General features: G+C 41.9%; 1 protein-coding gene across 1 annotated transcript; it reads left to right on the top strand.

Moving 5' to 3' along the window:
- Positions 1 to 634: 634 nt before the first annotated feature.
- tmem170b (transmembrane protein 170B) lies at positions 635 to 22,903 on the top strand. The gene is made up of 3 exons (XM_020923815.2): positions 635 to 1,153; positions 17,898 to 18,068; positions 19,071 to 22,903. The coding sequence occupies exons 1-3, from the start codon at positions 1,063 to 1,065 to the stop codon at positions 19,199 to 19,201; spliced, it is 393 nt and encodes a 130-aa protein (XP_020779474.1). The 5' UTR covers positions 635 to 1,062; the 3' UTR covers positions 19,202 to 22,903.
- The last annotated feature ends 463 nt before the right edge of the window (positions 22,904 to 23,366 follow it).

The raw sequence follows: 23,366 nt of genomic DNA, 5'->3' as shown, positions 1-23,366 counted from the left end.
TGCTGCACTATTTAATGACAACTTTACTTTATGCAGAACAGCAATGGCTTTGGAAATTTTACCTTTTATGTAATTTATATGAGACAAACTCCAGTTTAGACCTTCATCAACCATAACTCCTGCCTGTGCATCAGTGGTGCATGTGGTGTCCGGAGCACCTGTAACCCCCAAACTGGAAGAGGCTACAACAGATACCGGGAAAAACAACGGACAACTCAGTCCAGAAAAGTGCAGGACAGGAACAGCAAAGATACTGCACAGAACTGTCAGACTCCCAGGTCTCTGGTAGAGAACCCGAGCTGAATGAGGGTGAGAGACCAACCACCGTGGAAGGTGAGAAACACATTTTATTTATTTATTTATTTTTAATGTGCGTGTGTGTGTGTGTGTGTGCGTGTGTGTGTGTGTATATAATGTCTGACCTCATATTTTTGAAACTAAATATTGCCTAATAATATAGTCCACTCTTCCTATAGGCTATGATACTTAGAATCCTACAGTCTCTTCCTCCTCTTCTTCTTCTTCCTCTTCCTCCTCCTCCTCCTCCTCCTCCTCACACATGAACCCACCGCCCCGGCCGGACCACCCCGAGCGCGTGCGGTGCTCGTGGATGCTGCTCGCGCTCGTCTCCGGGACTCGACGTGTGAAGCGTTACGTAAAGTCCAGTGCGCAGACTCGTCTGTCGTCTTTTGTTTCCCTCATTCATAAAGCGCAAGTACCGCGCCCTCCCTCCCCCCTCCCGAGGAGACACGGCCCCTTTAACAGTGTTACGTCGCGCGCTGATGTAGGACGATCCGACCCCCGTCCGTACACCGTGCCATCTCCCGTGCCATCCCCCGTGCCATGGCTCCGGGCCCCGCCAGCATGCAGCCTCCAGCCCGCAGCCCCGAGCTCCCCGCAGCGGACCCGGACGTGAAGCCGAAGCAGAGGCACCGGTAGACGGGCAGAGCGGGAGAGGGGAGCCGTGGAGGGCCGGTGGTCGCGCTGCTCCATGCATGCCGTGGTCTGGAGCCAGCCTCGCGGAGAAGCGGCGGTGACGGCGGCGGTGACCGCGGGGGAGACATGACAGCGAGCCGGGACTATTCCGTGAATCTGTCCGTGCAGCAGGTGCTCAGCCTCTGGGTCCACGGCTCCACGCTACAGCACTTCACAGGTACGCCCCGGTCCTCTTCGCGCTCTGGACCCGTACTCTCCAGTGTTGGAACCGGTGTACTCTCCGGTGTACTCTCCGGTGTACTCTCCGGTGTACTCTCCGGTGTAGTAGCCGCGTCGTGTCTGGCGTAGTCTCCATAGTCTCCGGTCTGGTCTCCGTTGTAGTCTCCGGTATGATCTCTCCGGTGTACTCCCTCCTCCATAGTCCTCGGTGTAGTCTCCGGTGTAGTGTCCAGTGTAGTCACCGGTGTACCCTCCGTAGTCTCCGGTGTATTCTCCGGTATGGTCCGAGTGTCTCTCTGGTGTACTCTCCTCCATAGTCCTTGGTGTAGTCTCCAGTGTAAGTGTCCATTGTAGTCATCTGTGTACTCTCCGGTATGGTCAGTGTGTCTCCGGTGTAGTGTCCAGTGTCCATGTACTGTCCTCCATAGTCTCCGGTATATACTCCGTAGTCACCGGTGTAGTGTCCAGTGTAGTCACCGGTGTAGTGTCCAGTGTAGTCACCGGTGTAGTGTCCAGTGTAGTCACCGGTGTAGTGTCCAGTGTAGTCACCGGTGTAGTGTCCAGTGTAGTCTCCGGTGTAGTGTCCAGTGTAGTCACCGGTGTAGTGTCCAGTGTAGTCTCCGGTGTAGTGTCCAGTGTCCGGTGTATGTCCTCCAGTGTCCGTAGTCTCCGGTGTAGTGTCCAGTGTAGTCCGGTGTAGTGTCCAGTGTAGTCACCGGTGTAGTGTCCAGGTGTAGTGTCCAGTGTAGTCACCGGTGTAGTGTCCAGTGTAGTCACCGGTGTAGTGTCCAGTGTAGTCTCCGGTGTAGTGTCCAGTGTAGTCTCTGGTATGGTCCGAGTGTCTCTCTGGTGTATTCTCCTCCATAGTCCTTGGTGTAGTCTCCGGTGTAACTGTCCAGTGTCCAGTCCCTTTATCTTTAGACAATACAATGTGATTTTCAACATTAAATGGTAGAACTTATTTTCTATTCTCATGTGGTTTTATATGTGTGTAGTCCCTCAGTGGTCCAGGGAGGTTCTATAGTGTCTACACTGCCGGACAAAACTTTTAGAACACCCTCATTTTTCCACTTATTTATTGCAATTCAAGTCGTGCAGGTCCAATGAGTCACTTGAAATGATACAAAGGTAAGAACTGAACATCCAGAGGTTAAAAAAAGGATAAAAGATACAAAACACAAGTCCAAGCTCTGCCAAAACTACCTCAGGAAAAAAGAACAAGATGGTAAAACTTGAAAAACTGGAGTGTCCAGAAGCACAGTGTCCAGACTTAAACCTCATGGAGCTGGTTTGGGATGAACTGGACAGAAGACTGAAGCAACCTACAAGTGCCACACATTTATGGAAACTTCTGCAACAGACTTGGGAAGAACTTTCTGAACAATATTTGATTTCTATTGTAAAATGAATGAATGAGCTGTTTTATCTGCCAAATGTGGACACACACATCAATCAAAAGTTTAGAATATGTTTTTTATCAACAATATAGAGTAAAAAAACTGGAAAAAGTGTGGTGTTCTAAATCTTTTGACCGGTAGTCTATGTGCTCTTATACTTGTTCTGATACAGTTCAAGTTCATTCTAAACACATTCAGGAAAGGTTCATTTTTGTTCTGTCAATGAGACTTTCTTAGTATCAATACCTGCAAATGAGTCTCTAGTTTCACGACTAGTTTTAGTTTCGAATAGTAACTGATTTTCGATATTTTCAACGACCCTTCCATTCAATAAATATAACTTTAAAAATGGAATTTGCTCTGATTGATTCTGCAGCTGTAGTCACCGCTGTACTCTCCAGTATGGACCGAGTGTCTCTCTGGTGTACTCTCCTCCGTAGTCCTCGGTGTAGTCTCTCCAGTGTAGTGTCTAGTATAGCCTAGTCACCGTTGTACTCTCCTCTCCCGTGTATTCTCTGGTATGATCTCTCCGGTGTACTCTAGTCTACTCCATAGTCCTCTGTGTAGTCTCCGGTGTAAATGTCAAGTGTACTGTCCATAGTCTCTTGTGTAGTTTCTGGTGTAGTGTCCAGTGTAGTCGACAGTGTACTCTCCGGTATGGTCAGTGTCTCTAGGGTGTAGTGTCCAGTGTAGGGTCCAGTGTAGTCACCGGTGTAAGTGTCCAGTGTAGTCACCTGTGAACTCTCCGTACTCATCGGTGTACTCTCCGGTGTACTGTCCAGTATAGTCACAGTGTATCCTCCATACAGTCTCCAGTGTAGTGTCCAGTGTAGTCACCTGTGTACTCTGCGTAGTCTCCAGTGTAGTCGACGGTGTCATCTCCGGTATGGTCAGTGTCTCTACGGTGTAGTGTCCAGTGCAGTGTCCAGTGTAGTGTCCAGTGTAGTCACCGGTGTACTCTCCGTAGTCTCCGGTATATTCTCCGTACTCATCGGTGTACTGTCCAGTATAGTCACCGGTGTATTTTCCGTACAGTCTCTAGTGTAGTGTCCAGTGTAGTCACCTGTGTACTCTCCATAGTCTCCGGTGTAGTCTCCAATGTAGTGTCCAGTGTAGTGTCCAGTTTAAGTTTAAGTGTCCAGTGTACTGTCCATAGTCTCTGGTGTAGTGTCCAGTGTAGTCTCCGGTGTACTTTCCTCCGTAGTCTCCGGTGTACTCTCAGGTATGGCCCACGGTCACAGAAAAGGCCTGATAATGAGCCTGCTGCTTGTAGACTTATTCTGAGGTGGTGGTCACTGCTCTACTCCACTGACCGTTGCCATAGTGATTAACAAATTTAAACAAACAGCCAATTATAGTCGATGTTTTGAAGGGGAAAAGTCCTCAAAGTGTTGCATCTAACACCTAAAACTTTTGCGTACTCCTGCTTTAGGCTGTTTGTCTCACATTAAACCAGATACTACACCGGCTTCACCATGAGCTGAGTTAACCAGACTATTCTAAGATCACCAAACACTATGAGGAATGTATAATAATAGGCTACAGCTGTAATCTGCAAATAGATTAACATCACTATTAGAATCCTTGCCGTTTTTCTGATCTGTTACAATGTCGTATCCTCATCACAAACAGACGTGGAGTTGTGCTTTGTTTCATTCATACAAACTCTGCAGATTTAGCTCTTCTCTCCAGTGTGTTTTTAAACTCCATACATCTTCACTAGAATCATCCAGATCAGCCCTGGAATTTCCAATCTCTACTGAACTAAAGGTAAAAAAAGCTGTTCAGTTGAAAACTACCGCTTCAAGATGTAGACAAACTAATAATAAAAGGTTTCACAAACATGTATGAATGAACCAAAACACATCTCCAGGTCTGTTTATGATTAGGTAACAACATTATATGCTCATAAGAGTCAGGTTTACGTAATATCTGACCTTTAACGTCACAGTTAGAAGGTCTACAGTTGAACCAGAGCTGGAGTGATAATTCTCAGGTGGAGTTTGCTGTGGAACTGTCAGATGCAGATTTGTTGACCTGGTTTATGGTTCATATCTGTAATTACTGCATCTATCCACATGAAACAAAACGTGGCACAGAGTACAACAACTTCTCTGTCAGAATAAATAAATACAAGTTAAATTTCTATCCAACCATCCATTTTCTTTTACTTATCTGGGGCCGGGTCACGGAGGCAGCAGTCTGAGCAGGGACTTCCAGACTTCCTTTACCCTCCAGAGTGTCCTAGGTCTTTCCTGGGGCCTCCTGCTGGTGGGACATGCCCGGAACACCTCCCAAGACACCCAGGAGGCATTTGGAACAGAGGCCCGAGCCACCTTGACGTGAAGGAGCAGCAGCTCTCCCCCGAGCTCCTCCCGTGTGACTGAGCTCCTCACCCTATCTCTAAGGGAGCAAGTTAGATTTAATTATTAATTTCACAATAGCTTTAGGAAGTGATTAGTTACAGATCAGATCTCTGAAGAGGCGACTCCGCTTCCACTAAAAAAAGTTTGTTCAGGGAATTTTTAAACAATGAAATACCTGGAATTTAATAAGTGCAACATATGTAAGTTTAATGCTTTATTGTGGCAAATGTACAGCCTCCTCCAGAACAGCTTCATAGTGCAGTTTTAAATAAGACAATGTTTTATTTTGAAAGTACAGTAGTGTTGTCACGATACCAAAATTTCAAACCTGATTTCAATACAACAGACTCCACACTGAATACTGTTTCCAATTCCACAATGATAATAAAAAGGCACTCTTTCTTTAGACAAAAGAATGTGTTTTTCGACAATAAATGGTTGAACTTTCTTTTCTATTCCCATGTGTCTTGTATATGTGTAGTCCCTTAGTGGTCCTGGGAGGTTCCATAGTGTCTACACTGCCAGACAAAAGTTTTAGAACACCCTCATTTTTGCAGTTATTTATTGCAGTTCAAGTCGTGCAAGTGCAATGAAGAGCTTGAAATGATACAAAGGTATGAACTGAACAGTCAGAGGTTGAAAAAAAAGATAAAATATACAAAACACAAGTCCCAGCTCTGTCAAAACGACCTCAGGAAAAAAGAAGTAGTCTATGTGCTCTTACACTTGTTCTGATACAGCTCAAAATCATTCTGAATCATTCTAAACATTCAGGATAGGTTCATTTTTGTCCTGCCAATGGGACTTTCTTAGTATCAATACCTGCAAAAAAAGAGTCTCTAGTTTCACGACTAGTTTTAGTTTTCGATTAGTATCTGATTTTTAATACTTTCAACGACCCTTCGATACAGTGAATATAACTTTAAAAATGGAATTTGCTCTTATTGATTCTGCAGCTGATGACATCAACATTCTATCTGAAAGTACTACTCTGTCTCAAGCTGTGTTACTCAGGTTAGAGCTTTAGACGATGTTTACACTGAAATAAATCTGCGCATCACTGTATTGGAAATGATCTGCGTCCACACACGTCGTTTCTGTGTCCACAATCCTTCCCTATCCACACAGCTTTGAGCATATTAGTTTACGTTTTACAGAAACGAAACTTCAAACTGCATGGCTCATTTGCTCATCTTGTTGGAGATGATTCATGTTAAACTTTTCAGAGATTATACATCTGCAGGTCACACACACAGACACACGTTTATATGAATGGACAGATATTCTAGACTGTTAGCGTTTTGGTGGTGAATTACTTTGCAGCGTGTAAACCTATGTCAGAGTATCAGCGGTTTCAAGCGTTCACACAGTGCAAGATCAGATCTGTACTCAAATGAATTTGTGGGATCTGGCGGCACCGTTTTCAATTGGATTAGTGTGAATGGACACTGCATTTGCAATGAAAATTACTTGAATACAAACTAGTGTGGATGGGGCCTTATTTTAACACAATAAGAGCAGAAAGAACTGACTTAGCTTGAACTACAACAGGCGCGCTGATGTGTGCTGTTAAACAAGTCCCTCAAATAACATCACAGTCTCAAACTAGCTGACACAAACAGTTTTTCAGTTAGTCATTCTCACCTTTGTGTCAATACAAGCATCCTTTTTGTCAGTACAAGTGTTCATGGTCCTAAACAGAACCATGAACACTTGTATTGATCACAGGCTCCTGAAAATAAGCACTTTAAAACCATTTTGTATTTTTTGTGAGTTTTCAATCTATTAAAAACTTTTTGACAGTGTTTTCTTATGTGTGCATTGCGTCTCCATGGGAACCACTGAACATTCTGCCATGGACATACATGTAGAACAGCCCCTGCATGATGTCACTTCAAAGTATCTACAGCGTTTCATTCTTCTTGCGCGTACAGTTGCCCTTGTACATTTTGTGCCGCACAGAGTCAAACCCCAAACCATTTCCTGAACACAAACACAACACGTTTATCATTTCCTGTCACTGGCTCTGTACTTTCTATTTACGGCCTCACTGTTCCTCATTCTGCATGATCTGGGGTTTAACTTTTTCTGAACACTTTTGGAACCAAATGATGATAGAATCTTAAAATAACTTGTTTTATCAGTTGGGTTTGAAGCATAACTGTCTTCTGTTGCAGTGTTTGTGGTGGTGTCGTTGGCCTAGTTGGATGTTGTGATTTTAAAGGACCATTATCTGTATTATTGTTGCAGTTTAAACATGATTTTGAGTATCTTTATCTTTATAACTTTTCATGTTTTCTAGCCACTTTCATAAAAACTTCCCTGAGTTTTGACTTATTTTCAACAGCTTTACAATTCCACAGATAAAAGTACTAAAACTAGGCCTGTCACAATAGCAAATTTTGAAGTACATTTTATAGCAGTATAAGAAATTACAGAAATGCTAAAAGGTCATATTGAAAGCCGTTATGCCACTGATGCAATAATTCTAAAACGGGATCATTTCAGCATTTTTTTTCATGGCCATTGTTGATTATCCAGGCTGGAGTCACCCAGTGCCTCCGCTCAAGTTAATTTCTCTCCAGCGACTAGGTCAAGAATTAAAATACACTAGACGGTTCACAAAAACCCGAGAAATGCGAGTTTGGGCACCAGACAATCAGCGAAGAGCCATATATTCTGTGTTGGGAACGATTCCCCAGATGAAGGATTTAAAGCCGGAATAGGTGAGTTTCATTGTTGACAAAAGCTCGTGTTGCATGCTGGGAATTATTTTGCTCGGCGGCAATAAACACTAATTCAACATGACGGACGGAGCGAGAAAGCACGTAAAGGGTATTGATCCCAGTTATTTATCCACTCTAACAGCAGAGGACCCAAGACCATTTGACCAGAAATTGGTCATAAGCATCGATGGACGACAAATCACCCTTTTAAACCCCGACAAAAGGGTGGACCAAACCAAATTTCTGGTCGGAATTGCCAACAAATCCTACAAGAGTCTCGATGTGTTGTTGAACTTGTTGGAGTCCATGGTTTGTTAGGATCTTCTACGTTTGCTCTGCGAATGTTTGAAAGACATTTAATTCACCGTTAGTGGTTCTTTTCACTCAGAATACGAAAAAGACATTTTCCTTCTTCCGTGCTTCTATTTGTGCATCTGATAATGCAGCAGGAATTTACCATTATCGGGAGAAATACGCGAGATTACGCACTGTGTTTGACCACTACCGTGTTTCTTGCCTCCGACCAAAATATTTCCCAGCATGCAACACAGGCTTTTAATAACAATGACATCAGCTGAAACTCGTCTATAAAGAGAATGTTTGGTGGATTTTATCAAGGTGAAGGACGTTATTGTCCTTCTTCCTACGGGATTTGTGAAAAGCTTAATATACCAGTTATCGGCGCATTACATACGTCACGACCAAATATCAGCGACTGGTTAAATAACAAAAAGAATCCTTCTACGATCGAGCAAACGAATCCTAATGCTGCGAGGTCAGACGGTTTCTATGAAGTGAAACCGGCAGTTTAGAATGAGGAGTAAACTAGATATTGGCCTGTGCTGAGATTTAAGGCTGATAGTTGAGTGTAACCCAGTAGAGAAAACATATGTTATTTCTTTTTTTAATTTTAATGCACTTGTTTTATTTTGAAAAATTTGTGTGATCCTCTCTGTTTATGTTGACTTCCTGTTTTGTCAGTCACGTTGGGTGATAATGACCTTCTTATTTGTCAGAAGTAGTTAAGACCCGCCTTCTCAAGAAGCGATCTCAGATTCATATTAGTTTTTCATTCTTTTTACACTCTGGATACACATGCGAGAGGCTATGTTGACGATCCCTTTTATTTTTGCGAAGCTAAAACATCGTCTCATTGATTCCATGTGTGAACTTGAGGGGCGGTGACGATGTTCTGTCCCCTGTTCATGCTAAAACATAGTCTTGACCAGGGTTTTTTTGTGTGTTGATTGAGAAAACCCAGAACTGTGAACTGAGAACAACATTCTTCTCTGCTCCTTCTTGTCGAACTCATCAGTTGGTAACCACTCAAACTACCACAATGAGGATCCTTTATGAACGCTGACTCTGACAAAACGACTAAACATACATGAGAACACTTGCGGGTAAAAACTACAACATATTTGATCAGAAGTGTCTTTCGTTTAGATGGTGACAGCATTTTTGGGGCTTAAAAATGCAAAAATCTGAAACCACCCTGAAGAGTGGAAAAGTTGAATACACTCCGCCGAAGTGTTTCAGTCTACATTGCCCAAGACGCAAAACTCTGGTCAGATCTGCTTACGTCGTATACACATTTACGTCACATACATCACCACCTAGTGTCACCACCGAGTCGCCAGGCCTGCATGCACAATCAAATTCCACACACTTTTGCGTCACCGTATGCACACAGATTTCCTCCCAAAAACACTCGTCTAAATGCGGAATAAAAAGTGAAGACGCGACGCCTCTTTTGCGTCTTCTGTTCAGACCGCCGTCATATAACCGTAGCCATAGATTGCTGTCTGCTAAGTTGTAAACTAGTTTTTTTCAATTATTATTATTATTATTATTAATTAGGGATGGGTATTCGATTACATTTTCTTAATCGATCGTCGAGAGAATTAACGATCAATTATCAATTAATCATTAATGTTTTTATATTAAAATGATCATCATTATTATTACTATCTGCACACTAATCTGCATAAATAAATTCAATTTTACGACATATAAACATAACGACTCTAGAGCCACATCAGCCTGTTTGACATTATAATGTGTTTAATGCAGCTTTATGCAACTCTCACAGAAACAAAACTTAAAACCAATGGCTCATTTGCATAAACTAAGCGAAGAAAAAAAAAAAAAAAAAAAAACAGCTCTTGTGTCGCTGATGTGGCACGACTCAGGTGAATACAGGTTAGTGTGACCATATTTGCGTTTGTCAAAACCAGGACACTGTACGGGGGGTGGGAGGTGGGGACTCGTCGTCCACATTGAGTGACTCTCACCTGGCAAAACTTTTTCATGTTTTCGGTGTCCTGGTAAAGCTTTTTCCCACTGGACACAGAAACATATGTGCTGCTCTGTACACTGTGCACATGACCTCACACTTGTCCCGACTGGAACAGAAAGCGTTAAATACACATTTGCACGTCGGTTGCAGACTGACCGACTGTTTGTGTCTCGTTCCTTCTGAGTGCAGAGACACATGTACGGACCCCTGTTTGGTCACGCTACACTACGCACAGCGACCTGCATTTGGTTTGTCGACTAAAAATGAACGTAATCATGCCCATCCCTATTATTAATATTATTTCAATAGTCAATGCAAACCAAGCTTGCTCATCTCTGTCTTCAGCTCTCTCATTTACACTTTTCTTATTGTAGACCTTGAGAACCTAGTGCCTGGTGTAACCTACTAGATTATTTTATTACTAATCTTGGGTCAGGGGTTACATGAGCCATTAAGAAGTGCACATATGGGTCAATCGATATATATCGGTCTGTCTCTATTCTATATGCACAGTACTGTTAATGAGCATGAGCTGCAAGAAATAAATGGAACACATAGAAGTGATTTATTTGACCCTCCACAGCTCAGATTGGATGAGAATGCAGAATCCAACCCAATCAATCCAATCCACTTTAATTATACAGCACATTTTATAAACATGCTGCACAGACAAATGAATATAATAAAGCCCAGTGGATTCAGTAGACGAGGTCTTCAGGGTGAAGGATGAACGAGAGACGTGGGGTGAGAGGAAAGGGGCGGAGAGTGGAGACAGACGGTGTTGTCAGGATAGGTGTGGATAGAAAGTGCTTCTGGGTAATTGAAGGTGTGGTTGAGCTGTGGTTCGCTAAAACAGGATTAAAACAGGTCTAAAACAGGACTAAATGCAGATCTAAACTAGATCTAAACCAGGTCTAAACCAGGACTAAAACAGAACTAAACCAATGTGGGCGGACGTGTCTCTTCGTTTTCTATCAATAATATTTTTAATACAGTTAAGGAAAGTCTGGGCTTTTTATTTTCTTTTAGCAAACAAAACATCTTATGTTACAGTTTCCTCATCTTTGCTTCTCTACAGCAAATCAAGTAATCCAAAGTATTCAGATTACGTTACTCACTTTAAGTAATTTAATGGATTATGTTACAAACTACATTTTGGTATGTGTAATCTGTAATCTGTAGGGGATTACATTTTAAAAGTCACCTTCCCAACACTGACCCATCCAACTGTTGTGTTTCGTTTAAAGTCGGGTGCGGTTTATTTGTGAGGCCTAATAGCCCGGAAAATACAGTAGATAAAATAACTCTTAACTTTTAACCTTCCTGTTTTTGCTGCGCAGCTACAACAAAGTGTAAAAGTGCTTGGTAAAGGCTGCAACCAAGTTTTTACTTTTATTAAAAAACTAATTAATTCTAGTTTTCATCAAAAATGAGACAAACAAAATGCATCTTTCTGAAACCGTTTTAGTAAAAGTGATTTTGAAGTACTTTTAAACCTCCTGAACCTTTTGTGCTGAACGCGTGAACCTGTAACCTGGTTTATCGCACAACCCCAACCTCAACCCCGTGGTAACTCGCTCTCCGCTGTACCTCTGTTCCACCTGCGTGACCTGCAGCTGATCTGTGAACAGCTGCGAGAGCGAAACAGAAGCAGGAAGCTCATTTGTTTAAGCCGAGCCGGAGGAGGCAGCGGAGAAAGGGAAGGGCAGCTGAACACAACGCTGAGGTTTAAGGTTCGAGTGAAGTGAAATGAACCAGCACAAGCACACAAACACCAGTACAAGTCGCTGTTTACTTAAAGGCGCACTCTGAAACTTTTTTGGTGTGGTCTCTGTGGTCTACCATTTACTTGACTTCATGGAAATGTTGTTGCTTTGCTTTGAAAATTCCACAGTGAGGCATTAAACTTGTATTTGTCTTACGTTTGTTTAATTCCTGCTGTTTGGTCTCAGTTATGTAGAAAAACATGCATTCTTACTGTGAGCGAGTTACCTCTCCACAGATCTGACCTGTAACTTGGCCTGATGGTGGAAACACCATCTCCATAAATGTTTAATGCCATTCTGTGGAACATTTTGTAGAAATAACATTATTGGAAAATAGCAGCTTAACCCTCTCCAGGCAGGTGGTGCAGATTTGCAACAGCTAAATGCCAATTACCTACTTACTCCACATCCATATTTTATTAGCTTTTTTTTACTCAGGAGCCTTTTTTCCCATCCATGCTGATAAACGTGGACGGTGCAGACTGTGCATGAATGGTTACACACAAACAGCCTGCCAGAAGTGCAAAGTACTTTTGTGCTTTTGTCCCGTGAGGAAAACCATAGACTGAAACGAGTCGGGACTTTGTAAGTTGTCCATTAAAACATGCCGTAAACTAATAAAGGCATCTTATTTTAACCAGTGAGTGCCTTGGGTTTTTTGCATCTTTGTACTTTTGTGCTTTACAAAGGATAAAAAATGTTTCTTGGAGCACCACACAAAAAAGTGATGTTGTTCTGCCACTGTAAAGCTGTTACACTCTGCTTTATCTTTTCATTGTTATGAAAAGTGGTTTACACATAAAGTTAGTGTTCATATTATTTTCAGTCTTCAGTGATAATTTACCACACCAGACCAATGCTGAAACATCCCAGAATGCATTGCATGTGAAGGTCTCGCTCAAAAACCCCATATGATCATTTTCCCCAAATATCAGATTTGTCCTGTTTCTAAAACTTAATTTGAGCCTGAGCGGGATATTGAACTGTATTGATACTTTGCTGTGACATGTATCTCTATGGTAGAATATTCAGCAGTCACTATGGCGACACAGTGCACACATTAGCAAAAACTTTCAAAAAACATTCAAAATCCTTTGAAAAGTAAAGAAAAAATACAAAAAAGATCAAAAGGATCAACACGAGCGTTTAAGGTCCTGTTTAAGAGTTTGATTTTCAGCAGAAAGATGAGGAGGTGTTTCCCAGGATCCTCGGCCTCTGAACCACTTCAGACAGATCTACATCCTCAGAGCTCCACCAAGTGCCGTTCCAGTTCTCCCAGAGCCCTCACGTCCTCCTCGCTCCACTTCTCTGTTTGCCTCTTTTACTCAGGATGCACCTGTGCTCTGCAAAAAATAAAATCTAGCCAAGTTAAAATGACGTGAATTAAGAAAGTTTCATCATGATTTGAATCAATTTCACTTGACAAGTCAAATGATCTGCCAGTGGAACAAGACTTTTTGTACTTAAAATATGAAAATACATCTTGCTGCACTTGAAATAAGAAAAACAACAACTTTTTGCACTTAAAACAAGAGACAAAATCAAGTATTGCTCAAATGAAGAAAAACACTGGTTGATCATTTTACTTGTCAAGTTGAATTTACTCAAATAAAGTAAAATGTTCTTAATTTAAGTCATTTTAACTTGTATAGATATTGTTTGTTTTGTTTTTTTGCAATTTGCCCACAGTGCACTGCAATTTCACTTTTTATGAACTTTATTTAAGCAGTAAAGTGCAGTTTAATAAAATAAAACTCATTCCATAATAAAAAAAGAAGTAAATATTTTGCTATTTTAGTCACATTGTTGCAGATCACAGTGTTATCTGACCGAAAGAATTCAAATCAGGACAAATGCAGCAAAATCTCTTAAAGAAAAGGATATGGAATACAATTAACCTTTTATCTAAAAATATTTCAGCCTATTTATTTCTGTAGGCTAATGTTCAGCCTATTTATTATTCACATGTTTTAATGCCTGTGACACAGAAAATCACCTCTGAACACTTTATATTTGTAAAAAATTTGACTTTGATGAGGGCTGAAATCATGAAATCATTAATCAGCATCATTAATTGCTGATTAATGATGTTATTCAACAGAACTGACTCATTATTTCATATGCGTTTTGAAGTATTTATATGGACCACAGTGAAATTGAGAAGACAAGGAAAGAGTGAGCAGGAGATTTGCAAGTGTAATATGAGATTGTTATTTCTTTTGAGCTACTTGGTGGTTTTCTGTGTAATTGTTGTTTTTTACTTGTACCAGTGAGGTTGTGGTCGACTGAATGCACATTTGACTAATTTTATGGTCTGAAGCAAGACATTTATGACTCACTTATCCCTCATATTGTGTTAGAAAGCTACACGTGTCTTTAGTGTTACCGGGTCAAATTTGAGCCTGAAAATAGTTCAAAACACTAGTTATCATCTAATATTGTTTTTCACCTCATAACTAACTTAGTATGTGTTCATATCCATGGAAACACTTAATTTTATTTATTTATTATTATTATTTTTTTGGCTCCACAGACCTTTTATCTTAAAATATACCACTCGTTTTTTATTACAAAATCTGTTTAAATTCACTAATTATATTTCCTATAGTGATAACATTAATAATTATATTATATAATTATACTATAATCATAATAATATTATACATAATACATATAATATAAATCTAATTTATATAAGTATAATTATATTGGGTGTCAAGAGGCTTGATGACCGTGAAATATCACCTTTTCTTGACTTGGAGACGTCTCTTTCAGTCTTTGTGACATCTGGGTTCTCCTCACCACATGTGTGCTCTTGTTCAGGGTCATACTGAACCTCATCCTCATCCACAGACGTATATATGAATGGACATAACTAATACTGTTGCCGCCGCGTTACAAATAGGAAGTTCTCCAGGAGGCTCTTCTGGCTCCTTCTGACTTATGTTAGGATCTTGTCGTCTTCTCTCTGTACCTGCTGCTGTGAACCTCAGCATTTTCATCTTAAAATATACGTATTAACCTGCGACACATGATCCAGATTTTTTTTTTTTTTGGCTATTTTGTCTGTCCAAAAAATCCTGTTCATAACATATAACCTGGCTCTAGATTCGTCCTGTAACTCATGAGCATTGTGAGCTTCATTTGAGCGGCGCCAAACGCTGTGGGTGACGTCACTCTCACTTAGTCCACTTCTTTTATTCAGTCTGTGCCCTCATCCTCATCCTCAGACACATCTTCCTCAGCTTCACTTTCCTCTCTGTCTTCAGAATCACTGTCATGACCAAAAATCTGATCCAGCGCCTCATAAACAGTGAACCTGCTCATGGACTGATGCTGCAACAGATACAGCTGATAATATCTCACTAAACCCTGTTTATATATGACAAGGTTTATTTTTGATTCAAACTGTATCAATGTGCTGCAAGAAAGAGAAGAGTTCAGTTGTGTGTGTGTGTCTGCGTGTGTGTGTGTGTATCTAGATTCTATGAGAAAGTTTGAGTTGATGTTGTGGAGATGTGGTGAAGGGGGCCTGTGTGTGTGTGTGTGTGTGTGTCGGGGTGTGTGTGTGTGTGTATGTTTGTATGTGTGTATGTGTATGTGTGTGTGTGTGTGTGTGTTGTGGGGCACACTGAGCCATATTTGATCCACAGAGCAGTAAGTGATGCATAAAACAGCCACTATTCTCTACCGGGTCATTTTTCACCCCTAACACCACAAATGTCACTTTTTTTTTTCAGACCTTTACAATTTACTAAAATGGTGAAAATGAATTTTGTTGCCTTAAAATAGTTGTGTCTGAGGATTAGATGAAGCCTCATTCCGGTACAAAAAAGCAAATGGTAGTTTTTACATAACTAAACTTGAAAATGGGTCAATTTTGACACGGACACAATATAAGGGTTAAAGATGTACCGATCCAGCTTTCTCAGTTCCAATACCAATGTCGTTACTATGGCTTTAAGGATCTCCGATATCAACAGATCCCAGTGCAGTAATGAGAAAAAACTGCTCCAACTTTGCATAATTCAAACTCTGGAGAAGTGCTACAAAGTGCTCTGTGGAGGAAGGATCTTGGGGAATTGAGAAACACCCAGTGACTAACTGAAAAACTGTTGGCTAATGACTTGAAAAAATCAGTTCACGTGTTGTAGTTCCAGTTTAGTCTGCTCTTTCTGGACAGATTGTGTATAACAAAGCTCAGGTTAAGGTCTAACTCAGTTAACAGAACTTCAGACAGTTTGTATCACACCTCAAGAGAATTTTGATCACATCAGTTTGAATTTAACCTGTATTCACTGAAACTTTAGCTTTAGTTTTGTCGATTAATCGGGTCTTAGTTCGACCAAAATATGTATTTGTCAACATTCATTTTCTTTAGATGGTCAGGATTTCAATTTGCCTGATTCGTCAGACGGTTTCACTTCATGGAAACTGTCTGACTTTGCAGCATTAAGCATTCATTCGCTCGACGGTAGGCGGTACTTTTTTTATTTAACCAATTGCTGCTATTTGGTCGTTGCTTGGTTGATGTATGTAAATGTGCCGCTAAGTTTTTCCCAAATCTCGTAGGAAGAAGGACAATCACGTCTTTCCCCTTGATAAAATTCACCAAACATTCTCTTTGTTCCTGCTTTAAATCCTCGAGCTCAGGAATCATTGACAACACAGAATGTCTGTCTCTTCGGTGATTGGCTGGTGCCTGGACTCGCACTTCTGGAGTTCTTACAAACCGTCTAGTGTTTACTGATTCCTGACCTAGTCGCTGGATAGAAATGAAATTGAGCGGAGGCATTAGGGAAAAAAAAAAAAATCTGATTAAACTCATCATTCCAAAGTTGAATCTGTCTCAATACAAATACACTTGTTTCCTAGTACTTTTGTAGTTTTTGGGTGAGCTCCCCCTGCAGGTGTAGTCTTGTGAGTGCAGTTCTGGTCAGATGCATAGGCTATAGATCTGAAATACTGAGAGTCTTGTCTGTTTTGTCTGTGTTTAGTCACGTCTTTATTCGTCTGCAGCTCTAATATTCATTTGATCCCAGTCAGAATATAAAGGCTGCAAACTGTTCATAGGATTCTTATTTTTTGGTTGAAGATAACTGCAGGCGTACAAAAAAGAGGAAGAAAGAGAATTATACTAGAGCTGAACTTTGGCCTTGTTTTGAAACTTCATCAAGACGGAAGTGTTTAAGTAGATTTGTATGAGGAACTGAAGTTTACAACACTGCAGCATCAGTGACATTGAGTTGAGTCATTTCCTCCTCATCTGCACGTGTCGGATTTCACTGATTATTATTACAGGACTGTGGAGATTCTGCAATTCAAACTCATAGTGGCCAATTGTGAGAGGAAGGACATCTGATACACACAAAAATACATGCAATTAATACAAATCTGCCAAATTATACAACACAAAACTGACTCCTGCAAGCTTTAAGCCAATAGTTACCGCCTAAAAAACTTGGATTTTTTTTGTCTCATTCATACATGTTTGAGAAACTCTTTATTATTTCTCTGTTTACATCTCCAAAGTTCTAAATGCTCCCAGCTCCTTTTACCTTTAGTTCAGTTGAGATGGACGAATCCATATGTGTGTGATGTCTTGTGTGTGTTGTGTATTTGCAGTGTGTGATGTCTCGTGTGTGTTGTGTATCTACAGTGTGTGATGTCTTGTGTGTGTTGTGTATCTACAGTGTGTGATGTCTTGTGTGTGTTGTGTAGCTGCAGTGTGTGATGTCTCGTGTGTGTTGTGTTGTGTAGTTGCAGTGTGTGATGTGTCGTGTGTGTTGTGTTGTGTAGTTGCAGTGTGTGATGTCTCGTGTGTGTTGTGTATCTACAGTGTGTGATGTCTCGTGTGTGTTGTGTATCTACAGTGTGTGATGTCTCGTGTGTGTGTTGTGTAGTTACAGTGTGTGATGTCTCGTGTGTGTGTGTGTTGTGTATCTGCAGTGTGTGATGTCTCGTGTGTGTGTGTTGTGTATCTGCAGTGTGTGATGTGTCGTGTGTGTTGTGTGGTTACAGTGTGTGATGTCTCGTGTGTGTTGTGTATCTGCAGTGTGTGATGTCTCGTGTGTGTTGTGTATCTGCAGTGTGTGATGTCTCGTGTGTGTTGTGTAGTTGCAGTGTGTGATGTGTCGTGTGTGTTGTGTATCTGCAGTGTGTGATGTGTCGTGTGTGTTGCGTTGCAGAGATGTGGTACTGGGTGTTCCTGTGGACTCTCTTCTCGTCGCTCTTCGTCCACGGGGCGGTGGGGCTCCTCATGTTCGTCATGTTGCAGAGACACAAGCGAGGACGTCTCATCACCGTGGTCCTCATCAGCGTGGGCTTCGTCTGCTCCCTGTGCGGCGCCGTCATCACCAGTGAGAACCTGCGCTCCTCTGCATCATCTCAACCTCCTCTGCTCCTCTGACCCTCTCGTCTGTTCCTCTGACCCTTTCCCCTTCTCCTCTGACCCCCTCCTCTGCCTTCTCTGTTCCTTCTGACCTCCTCTTCACCATCTGACCCTCTCCTCCACATCCTCTGACCCTCTCGTCTTCTCCTCTGACCCTTTTCTCCATCTGATCTCCATCCTTTACATCCTCTTCATCCTCTGACCCTCCTCTGACCCTCTCCTTTCTCCTCTGACCCTCTCCTCTCTCCTCTGACCCTCTCGTCTCTCCTCTGACCCTCTCCTCTCTCCTCTGACCCTCTCTTCTCTCCTCTGACCCTCTCCTCTCTCCTCTGACCCTCTCTTCTCTCCTCTGACCCTCTCGTCTCTCCTCTGACCCTCTCGTCTCTCCTCTGACCCTCTCGTCTCTCCTCTGACCCTCTCGTCCCTCCTCTGACCCTCTCCTCTCTCCTCTGACCCTCTCGTCTCTCCTCTGACCCTCTCGTCTCTCCTCTGACCCTCTCGTCTCTCCTCTGACCCTCTCGTCTCTCCTCTGACCCTCTCGTCTCTCCTCTGACCCTCTCGTCTCTCCTCTGACCCTCTCCTCTCTTCTCTGACCCTCTCGTCCCTCCTCTGACCCTCTCCTCTGCTCCTCTGACCCTCTCTTCTCTCCTCTGACCCTCTCCTCTTTCCTCTGACCCTGTCGTCTCTTCTCTGACCCTGTCGTCTCTCCTCTGACCCTCTCCTCCTCTGACCCTCTCCTCTTTCCTCTGACCCTCTCGTCTCTTCTCTGACCCTCTCGTCTCTCCTCTGACCCTCTCGTCTCTCCTCTGACCCTCTCGTCTCTCCTCTGACCCTCTCCTCTCTTCTCTGACCCTCTCGTCTCTCCTCTGACCCTCTCGTCTCTCCTCTGACCCTCTCGTCTCTCCTCTGACCCTCTCGTCTCTCCTCTGACCCTCTCGTCCCTCCTCTGACCCTCTCGTCTGTCCTCTAGGTGCTGCGGTAGCTGGAGTTTACCGTGTGGCCGGTAAAGACATGGCACCGATGGAGGCTCTGGTTTTCGGCGCGGGTCAGACCACTCTGTCCATCATCATCTCCTTCTCTCGAGTCCTGGCCACTCTCTAGAAGGAAGATCTGGAGATGGCCCCGCTGCTCCTGACAGGTTTAACCCAGAGACACTGAAGGACGGGTCAAATGCACAGGATCAATTTTCTTACAAGGACAACAAATTTTAACTTGATTTTAACCGCGATTTAAAAACTGCACTATGCCACCTTGTTTTGGTGACGGGGCCGATGCCTATGCTGTTGCTTTACCTGGAATGTTCCACAGTAAGGCATTAAACGCATCTACCTCCATCACGAGCATGGCCAAGTTACAGGTCAGATCTGTGGAGAGGTCGCCCCAAAGCCTTGCTTCTGTAGTTGACTAAATGCAAGATGAATCATTTTTCATGTCTTACTGTGGAACATTCCAGACAAAGTAATCACTTTTCCACCAAGACAAACTGGAAAAGTTCTGAAGTGCCCCTTAAAGGTTTTACATTACACAGAGTGGAGTCTTGTGAGCTTTAAACATGTTCTAATGTTGTTCCCTCCTCAGAAACAGACCTGGAGTTGTGTTTTGTTTCATTCACACATGTTTGAGTAACACTTCTACATCTCCAAAACTCATCATGCTCTGTCCCACCTTGTGATGTCATGAAGTGGTATTTTTCATGTTCAGGTTTCAAGACGCTTTACAGATCATTCTTCATTTGCTCCACACTCGGTGGTGGTAAGACATGGAGTAAGAAAGCTTTCAGAAATATTCATGTGCATAGAATAGAAATCTGTGTGCATCTTCATAAACTCTCAAATGAGTCCAGTCATACATAAAATGTGCTGTGTGTATTTTATCCATCAGAATACAAATTGAAAAGTTACAACATTAAGAATTACAATCATGAAATGAAAATTTATGATTACACTTTCTTCAGTACGAACACGAATCCACAGACTCGACTGTCAAAAATACAACATCACTTCACAGGCTTTATTTACTGAGCAGAAGAAACATCAAGAGATGAAGACTGCACATGCATCACTGTGTCTCTGTGGCAGTGTAAGTTGTAGCAGTGCAGGTCAGTTGTAATGAACCCACCTGTTCCTCAGCTGTTGTAGCTCGTTGTTGTACCATTACTGTTTTTACCCACTGGTTCACCTAAATATACATGGATTTCTATTCTATGCATATGGATATTTCTGAAAGCTTTCTTATGTCATAGTAAGCTACTACTGTAGCGAGGCTGCCAATCTGCACCACTGGTCCCTCTGGCCACCACCATCACTCACACACACACCACTTTCATACTAGGCAATGAGGGTGAAGTGCCTTGCCTAAGGACACAACATTTTTTGTGACTGGCAGCCCTCTGTGGCTCCTGATTTTTCCAGTGTCTCCAACACTTTTGACAATATATCAATACAGCAGCCCACGATATCGATACTGTATTATCACATTAAACGGTACGATATTTCGATATTTCAATTAGGGGTGTCAAATTATCGCGTTAATTGCGATAATTAATTGTAATTAATTACAGTCATATTTAGCGCGTTATGTTTTTTAATCGTGTTAATCTTATTTTTAATCTCTAACTTTACTGTTTCTGTATGTGAGTTGCTTTATTATAAAATCTGTTTTTATCTGTTGTTAGACAGTCCTGCTCCGTTCGCTCCCACAAAGAATTGTAATTTTCATTCCCGTTCTTGTCGCATCTGTGATAAACCTGCACATGTCTGATCTGAAAACATCGTGACACAAACACAGAACAGACTCACCTTCAGCAGAACATCCCTCTGTCATAGAAAGAACATCTATATTCCACTGAGTCGTGTCCTTAAGTCCAACAGAAGCTGAACCGCATCAGTGACACAAGAGCGTTTTTTTTTTTCTTTCTTTTTCTCCACTTAGTTTATGCAAATGAGCCATGTGGTTTTAAGTTTAGTTTCTGTGAGACTTGCACAAATCTGCATTAAACACATCATAATGTCAAACGGGCTGATGTGGCTCTAGTGGTGATGGTTTATATGTTGTAAAGTTGAGTTTATTTATGCAGATTAGTAATAGTAATAATGATGATGATACTTATATAAAAACGTTAATGATAGTATGAAAATAATGTAATAATGAATTCAAATGAAAATACCTCAAGTTGAAGCTTTTCTCAGCAATTTTTAGGTGAGATTAAAAAGAGATTAATTAGATGAATTAATTACAGATCATAATTAATTAATCTCTCAATTTTTTTTTATTGCTTGACAGCACTAATTTCAATATTGCACACCCCTACTTCTGCGCTTCTGAGATCAGACTTTGCTACGGAGGTATGGCCACACAAGCCGGTACTTCCTGTTTTACCACATGACATCACAAGGTGCAACAAGGAACTCCTAAATGTGCAGGGTTTGTGTGTTAAACATGTGTGACTGAAACAAAAACACAGCTCCAGGTCTGTTTGTGACGAGGAGGCTACATCAGAACAGAGATCAGAGAACAGTGTAATACGGGGCCTTTGAGGTGCATGAAACTCTAGAGCGCAAACCAGGAGAGCGCCATCTTGTGTTTGCGAGAGGTTACTGCCACTTTAAGAGAAGAATAAGAGACTTACTGCAGTGAAGGAAGAGGAGCTCGTCTTTGACCTCAGAGCCTTGTGGATTGAGCGGAGGTGGAAGAGGAGGATTCTGTGCCAATAGCCTTCATCGTAACGGGACTTTCTGGAGAATTCTTGATGCATTTCTGGAATAAAATAACCACTATTAATTCAAGTATGAGTTGCGACAACATTAGAATTGCCATATTTTAACCTGAGCTGGAGGACGGGTCAGGACTCTGTGGTGGAGTCTGCTGTGGAGCTGTCAGATGCAGATTTGTTGACCTGGTCTATGGTTCATATCTCTGTCTTTACTGAGCCTATCCACACGAAACAAAACCTGGCACAAAATTCAAAGTCTTCTCTGTCAGTATAAATAAACAAAAGACAAACTATTTTTTCACAAGAGCTTCAGAAAGTTGAGCCATTATTCCACTCTGAAGACGTGATTGGTGTCACATGAAAGGACTTTAAGCCATAAGATTAATATGAAAAGTATGAAGTCTATGAGAAGAAGAAACATTTGTGGATCAGAAGTTTGGAGATTTCTTCCAAAAACAGTGAATCTCCCACAGAGTCATAGGCCCCGTCCTCCATCTGAAACGATGACGTCATCACATGTTGCTCAGTGATGCATTCAGAGCCGCTTTCAAACAAGATCTGAAGGAAAACTGAAGCTTTTCCATCTACGACTTAAATTTTAGAGGCATTTTAGTCTCACCACTGGACTGATGATGTGTTTAAGGTTATTAGGACAAAACAGTGTCAAAACTCACACTTCTGAAGGAAGTTCTGCAAACCAGCAGCTCCAGGAGGAACAGGTGAATTTGTGCCAACATAAAGGACCTTTTACAGTGGAAGAAGCAGACGGATCATTTTAAACATATTAAATGATCACACAAGGTTTAATCTTATTGATTCCACAGACAGACTTTGACTATGGCTCTTATTCTTTTGTTTACAGTGTTTTGTGCCATTCGAGTTTGAGCTGCCAAAACTTTTACTAAAAATGTGCCATTCAAACTGAAGACCTCACTAATGGAACATCTGGTTTAAACTTGGTCTGGAATATGTTTTGATAAATACATTAGATAATATTCTATTTAAACAGCAATTATATCTGCATATAAAGTAGTGTAGATGCAACAGTGAATAATGATTATAGCTCTAATACCTTTGCTCTGCATTCTGATCAAGAATCATTACCAGTACAGACCATAAGAAGACCAGTACAGACCAGTACAGACCAGTACAGACCAGTACAGACCAGTACAGACCAGTACAGACCAGTACAGACCAGTACAGACCAGTACAGACCAGGACAGACCAGTACAAACCAGTACAGACCAGTACAGACCAGTACAGACCAGGACAGACCAGTACAGACCAGTACAGACCAGTACAGACCAGTACAGACCAGTACAGACCAGTACAGACCAGGACAGACCAGTACAGACCAGTACAGACCAGTACAGACCAGTACAGACCAGTACAGACCAGACCAGTACAGACCAGGACAGACCAGTACAGACCAGTACAGACCAGTACAGACCAGTACAGACCAGGACAGACCAGTACAGACCAGGACAGACCAGTACAGACCAGACCAGACAGACCAGGACAGACCAGTACAGACAGACCAGTACAGACAGTTAC

Source organism: Boleophthalmus pectinirostris, unplaced genomic scaffold (assembly GCF_026225935.1).
Source record: "Boleophthalmus pectinirostris isolate CB_2022bp ecotype Guang Dong unplaced genomic scaffold, ASM2622593v1 HiC_scaffold_21, whole genome shotgun sequence".
Lineage (NCBI taxonomy): Eukaryota > Metazoa > Chordata > Actinopteri > Gobiiformes > Gobiidae > Boleophthalmus > Boleophthalmus pectinirostris.
The sequence above is the reverse complement of the archived record's forward strand: the minus strand, read 5'-3'. Positions and strand labels throughout refer to the sequence as shown.